Source organism: Drosophila yakuba, chromosome 2R, assembly GCF_016746365.2.
Source record: "Drosophila yakuba strain Tai18E2 chromosome 2R, Prin_Dyak_Tai18E2_2.1, whole genome shotgun sequence".
Lineage (NCBI taxonomy): Eukaryota > Metazoa > Arthropoda > Insecta > Diptera > Drosophilidae > Drosophila > Drosophila yakuba.
Genome location: NC_052528.2, coordinates 21,817,974 through 21,823,973, shown reverse-complemented (window position 1 = coordinate 21,823,973; position 6,000 = coordinate 21,817,974). Strand labels below are relative to the sequence as shown.

Sequence of the window (6,000 nt, the reverse complement as noted above, 5' to 3'; positions counted from 1 at the left end):
ACTGCGATGAGTGTGACTGTTCCATGGCTATGACTATGGCAAATGCCGTTGACTCGGCGCACAATACACAATAATTGCCAAGTGACGGCAACTTGGTGGCGCATCAATAACGAGTGCTTGTCACCCGGTGAGCCCACCGCCATCCGCCATCCACCCGCCACCAACCATCAATCCACATCCAGGCAGTGCACCTCGGATCCACTGGAACACCGCCGGGAGCGAAATCACACCCATTTGTCAGGGAAAAGAAGTCGGGCGGCAAACGGCGAACAACGAAGTCCACGGCGGCGGCGGCGGCTAATTGCAGTTCATGCGAAAAACATCGTTAATCACTCATTGACAGTTTGTTATTTGTTAAACAAACCTAATGACTTAATGGCATAAATGGTGTGGCAACTGCACCACGGCCCAAAGGATATCGAAAGTCGGGCCCGTTCGGAGCAGCAGAATAAATGACACGACAGCTCAGGGCAGCCGTCCTCTGTTCCCTGTTCTCTGTTCGACGTGTTCCGTAGTTATGTAGATAAACAATAAGCTGACAAGCTGGGGCAAAATTAATTGTCCTGGTCAGCTTGGGTGGGCGGCTAGACTGGAGGAGGGGCGTGGCCTTGTGGATGATCACGATATGCCCTTGGGGCGAAGCAACTAGTTAGAAGTAGCAAAGGAATCCCACGTCCACCGGGATATGTGGATTGGCAACTAGAAAAGATTAGGACTCCTGGGCTTTCTGCAAACGAGTTGTTTAACCTATTTATTTAATAAGTATTGCACCTATGTGTATTTTCTAAAAGACAAGTATTGCACTAGCAAGAAAAACACATTGCTACTGAAACGGATTCGTGTACAAGTCATCCATATCCATGCTGCTGGATAAGGGCCGCTCCCTTCCTCTTCTATAGACTTGCCTCAACCTCCGATCTATTTGGCGTGGATCACTCCCAGCTTCCCCATCCGGCACCGAAACATGGGTCTGAATAAGAGTTCTCCTATTGCTAATCGCCACGCGGCGGGCGTCCTCCATATTCCGCATGTGCATGACCACCGTTTCCGGCAGATGGAGCACCTTTCGCCGGACAGGATGTTGCAGGAGCGGCACAGAGGTGGCCAGGCTGATGGTGCGGGAGGGGCACTGGGTGGCCAGGTCGACCTGATAGCGTCTCATGATCCTCGTATGGATCTTGTACTTGCAGCAGTTGTCGTGGAAAACCTCTGATTTCCGAGTTCTTGGGCGAGGATGACGGCTTGAGTGGATGTGGGCGTGGTTATGCCTTGTGGGCGGCTTTATTTTAATTTTCTGAGGAGGATGGCCCTTCCGTTGCAATTTGACTTTCTTTCTAGTCCTGTGGCCTTTGTGTCCCATTTACTCTCTGTGATAACAAATAATTTTGTAATAACTTAATACGCTGAATTTTTTGACATTTTTGATTATTTAATTTTCCAAGGCCTTTGCGATGAAAAAAATACGCTAAAATCGGAATCCTATGCAATCATAGTAGGTTTTTTCCCTGCAATGTCAGAAGTCTAGAAAGTTTCCCATTCCATAGTTCATTCGTATTTATTTCATCGTAGGATTCAGATCTATTGGTAGAAAGAAAAACAAAAAAAATTCTAAAAATTTAAGTTCTGTACAAATTTGGAGTGACTTATTTTTTAACACACTTTCGGAATATCTCGAGTTTTCCCACACATTGATAATGAATTTTTGCTCAGTGCCCTACGAAGCTGATTACGGCATGTACGCCGATTCCAAGGTACAAATAAGCGCATTGGTCTTGTAGTTTTGGAAGTTAATGCCTTGTTTTTCCCATTTTTCAGATGAAAAGCGTTCCCCAGTACCCTCTGGGCATGGGTGCCAGTCAGGGTCAAGGACAGTCCATGGCCATGCAGCCGCTGAATCCACCACAGATGAATCTGCAGATGCAGATGCCCGTGTGCCAGTCGGGCGCCTCATCGTACCCCATGCAGGGTATGCCGCTGGGCATGATGCAAGGGGGAAATCAGATGACTCCCATGTCCACGATGAGCACCCAGCTGCCAATTGGTGCGGTGACGCCCCTGAACAGCATGACCATGATGCCCATGATGGGCAGTCCCATGGGCGCCATCGACGCACCCGGGATCAATGCAGTGCTGCCCGACCTGCAGCCCATGGGCTCCATGGGTCAGATGCAGCCGCTGCAGCAGTACAATCCGACGGGATCTTCCACCCAAATGCATCAAGGTCGTCTGACGGGCGGCTGCAGTACGGGAATGGCCGCAGCCTGTCCGTCGTCGCCCACGAATCCTGGCAACTGGAGCTCCAGTCCCAGCTCCAACCAGATGATGAGCAATGCCAACATGTGGCAATACAGCCAGCCCATGCAGAGTCCCCAGCCGCAGTACCAGCAGCTGCAGCACTTCCAGCAGCAGCAGAACCCATCCCAGCAGCAGGTCAGCCGGATGAAGCCCTCCTACGACGCACCCATGTACCGGGATATGCGCAACGGTCTGAAGTAAGTAAATCTCGCCCAGGGGCTCGGCATCCTAATTCGATCTATAGCAATCCTTTCTAATCCTTAGCACACCGTCCATGCACGATTCTTCGAAGTACAGCAAAGGCAATCAATCATTCAATTGTGGTGAGTAGTCGGGAAGTTTTAATACAAACGGGTTGTCCGCTCAAGGGAGCGTCCGTATAAAACCCAATGAAATACAAATTCGAGTTTAGTACAATGTTTTCCTTTCAGGAAAAGCGGTTACCAAGGTCCCCCATTGGCGTTGACGAACCCCTTGAGCCCATCATTAGTTGTTTTTGTACTTTTGCATGATTGGTGTCTCTTTATTTGCACAACTTGTTCCAAGACTTCCCCTACGCAAGCAAACAGATACTCAAGCCCACAAGAAACACAGACATGGTCGCAAACATATTGGTGTGGAATAAATTGTTTATATGTTATGGCCGAAAACGAATTATTCATTTGTAGTTTTTCATCCAGCGACTTTAAGCGCCCTGATTTATGGCCATCAGACATCAAAATTGGCAACATGTTCGTGGGGAGGGGAGCTCGGCGAAGGAAAATTGGACGAGGACGAAAGCTGAACTGGCTATGAAAAATTTATGCTGACCGCATGATGAACGCATAAAAAATGTTGCCAACTTATGGCCAAAATGCAATCCACAACCCAGTCGCTGTGCGGAGTATAAACAATGGCTTTATCGGCCAAAGGCATCAGTTGGTTGGCTCACTCCCTCCTTTCCAAGCCCCAAAATCCCTTTCCTGCGTCCCTCCATTCTGGCCAAGCCGGGCCAAGGTGTGAATATTTTATGTGGCACTATTTTGATACCATAAATCTTTTAGTAGTTGATTCAGCAAAGTTCTGCGTGTTACCGCATTTCCTTCTGTAGTTTCAGCTCAGTTCGACTCGCTGCGTTTCTTCAATTTCTGCATTTTGCATTTGTATTTTGCAGTGCTAGATTTTTGCCTCGCTTTTAAGTATTTAATTTAGATTGCATATCTGTTTTGGTCTGATACCGACACAGTTTTTCGCTGGTCCACCCTTTTGGCCTAAACTTTCTTCTTTAAAACCCAAGCGGGGCAATCATCTGTGCCCATTGGGAGCAGAATGCGCAAATCCCATAAAATGCACATACTCGAAATTGTTTTTAGCTTTTAACATTTTTCAGAACGCATCATTAAAATTAAAAGAATGTAAAATGAGGAAAAAAAGGAAGCCACAAAAACAGACAGCTGAATGGACGTTGAATGGACAATTTGAAAAGTTTTGGGCAAGGAAACTGCAGTCCTGGACAATGCGAATGTTCCAGCTCTGGGTGAGAAGTTTTCCGTAGTGGAGGCGGAGCTGTGGGCTGTGGGGAAATTGTCAAAAGTTTTCGGAGGAGCCGTACATAGTTCTCCATGCGCTTCTCGCTGCAGCTGCCCTCTGGATGCAAAATTTTATTCATGACGGAAGCAATACTCAAATTTCGTCTATTAATATCTGGGAAAAGGGTTTCTGGGGGCGCTGGACGGACGATTCCTGGGTGCAGCTGTCAGCCGGAGCTGGGACCAACTTCCAGGATCTCTGCGTATACCAACATCTGTCCAAGTGCCAGTCCAACTGTCTGTTTGCATGGCTGACACACACACACACATATACCGTCTCTCATCTAAACAAATGCGCATACAGATGTGGTCAAATGCGGTTGGTGGTGCGATGCACTCAAAGAAATAACTGACTACCTTTGGTCTGCGAAACCTACTATAGCCCATCCATCCATCAAACATGATTGCACAATTAGCAGCTATGTATGCATATTCTTTAATTTACTAAGACTGCCAGACATGGACCTTTTTTTCCAGTGCCAGTTAGCCCGGTTACCCATTGCTAACGTAACCTCAAATTGCATTCCTAATTCCTTTTCTACTCCATCTCATCCCAGTTCGCCGGGGGAGCACTTTCTGCAAAATGTGCAATTTCCGCTTGAAAGGCTGGCTGGCTGGATGGCTGGCTACAATCCATCCCCGAATTCCTGGAAATATTTTGCAAAACAGAAATTTATTATAGCCATTTTATTATTTTGCGGCTAACTTCATGTTAGCCCCAACATGCATGCGTCATATTATTGTCCAAAGTGGAGCGAAACGGAAGTCATTCAGTCAACCAGTCAGTCAGTCAGTCAGTCAGTCAGTCAGTCAGGTGAGGTGGCAGAAACACTTTCCATCCGAAGAAACCAGGCGCTAAAATATTCTAGCCACTTACATAGCGCAAATGTTTTGTTTCGGATTGGTGAGTGAAACGAGAGCTGCCAGACGGCTTTTTGTTTTCCAAATTTGAATAATTAAAATAGTTGGCAGTAGATGAGCTTTAGCTTTTCGCAAACTTAGTAGACTTACTGAAATGTGTACATAAAACTTGCTTGTTTATCCATGCAATTACCTAGGATGAGTCTTAAATTGCTCTGCATTTAAGTTTGCATAGCAGCACTTCGCGGAAGCCACGAACATATGGCTTTAAAGTGGGAAAGGTGCATAAAAGTATGCTATAAATCATATATTCATTGTATCGACTGTTACTATAATCTTAGGACTTAACAAACAAATTCTTGAATGCCATATTATTTGAGATTCATTCACTTATCCCCAGCTTACCGACATTCAGAACTCTTAAAATCGCTCGAAAATACTTAAGCTGCTGTTTGTCAATTACCATTTACACTGCCAGCTTGTTGGTTTGATGTCGAGCAATGTTGTGTTTTAACCCCAGCAAAGGCAAACTTGTGGCATCTACAATGAACATGAATTTTAACTTGTCGTTTGTTGCATTTGTCAACTGCTGTTGTTTTTGCCGGCACTTCCTGTGGCTCCTGTCCATGTGCCACTCCTCGCTATTGACAGAGATCCGAGGGCTAAACTCATTCGCACTCGGACGGAAATGTTTGAGTCCCCTCAGTGTGCGTTCAGTGTCCCATCTCTCTCTTCCCCCAGCTGGCCATCTCTTTCATCGCCGTTCAAGGCGTCTCTTTCGCACGCTGCAGCTCAGTGGACAAAGTTCGTGTGCCTTGTTTTAGAATTTGCAGTCAGCAGTCTGCTCTTCGAATTGTTGGCCCCAAACCGCCCAGCTGCCTCCTCTATGTGGGCCAAACTTTTTGAAACTGTGCCAACTTTTGGCTTGTTTTTGCCTGATAACTTCATCATCGTGGACGTCCGCTCGTCATCCTCATTCTCATTCAAGTAGAACCAAAATGAAAAAAAAGAGAGCAAAAAAAGCCAGCTCACAAAGAAAATGAAAACTCGTTGGCCAAATGTTTTGTCATGATTTTCCCCTTCCACATTTCCAGTCTGCCCCATAGACTCCTGTCTCTCTGTCAATGGAAAATCTGCAAGTTGACTGGCCAAGCACATCACTTGGCCAGATTATCGAACATTCAAGTCGGAGCGGCAGAATCCTAACTCAGAACTGGTTTTAATATGTTGTTAGACATTCAGTAAATCCAGAAATGGATAATGGCTATCTGTTGTG

The 6,000-nt window shown here is 46.2% G+C and overlaps 2 protein-coding genes across 3 annotated transcripts; one reads left to right on the top strand and one right to left on the bottom strand.

The window, feature by feature from the left end:
* Window positions 1-724: 724 nt before the first annotated feature.
* LOC6531796 lies at window positions 725-1,429 on the bottom strand. Its single transcript, XM_002092547.4, has one exon. The coding sequence runs from the start codon at window positions 1,358-1,360 to the stop codon at window positions 824-826; it is 537 nt and encodes a 178-aa protein (XP_002092583.2). The 5' UTR covers window positions 1,361-1,429; the 3' UTR covers window positions 725-823.
* Window positions 1,430-1,545: 116 nt separating this feature from the next.
* On the top strand, window positions 1,546-2,949 carry LOC6531795. 2 transcript variants are annotated; one of them, XM_002092546.3, is made up of 4 exons: window positions 1,547-1,751; window positions 1,816-2,492; window positions 2,560-2,618; window positions 2,727-2,949. In XM_002092546.3, the coding sequence occupies exons 1-4, from the start codon at window positions 1,695-1,697 to the stop codon at window positions 2,759-2,761; spliced, it is 828 nt and encodes a 275-aa protein (XP_002092582.1). In that variant the 5' UTR covers window positions 1,547-1,694; the 3' UTR covers window positions 2,762-2,949. The 2 variants fall into 2 exon arrangements, with proteins under 2 accessions (XP_043062870.1, XP_002092582.1); XM_043206935.1 differs by lacking the exon at window positions 2,727-2,949 and having other exon boundaries at window positions 1,546-1,751; window positions 2,540-2,619.
* Window positions 2,950-6,000: the final 3,051 nt, after the last annotated feature.

Coding starts and splice junctions, on each gene's coding strand:
- LOC6531796 (XM_002092547.4), bottom strand. CDS start 1,360: ATGGGACACAAAGGCCACAGGACTAGAAAGAAAGTCAAATTGCAACGG.
- LOC6531795 (XM_002092546.3), top strand. CDS start 1,695: ATGAATTTTTGCTCAGTGCCCTACGAAGCTGATTACGGCATGTACGCC. Junction 1,752..1,815: donor GCATGTACGCCGATTCCAAG/GTACAAATAAGC, acceptor CCCATTTTTCAG/ATGAAAAGCGTTCCCCAGTA. Junction 2,493..2,559: donor GATATGCGCAACGGTCTGAA/GTAAGTAAATCT, acceptor TCTAATCCTTAG/CACACCGTCCATGCACGATT.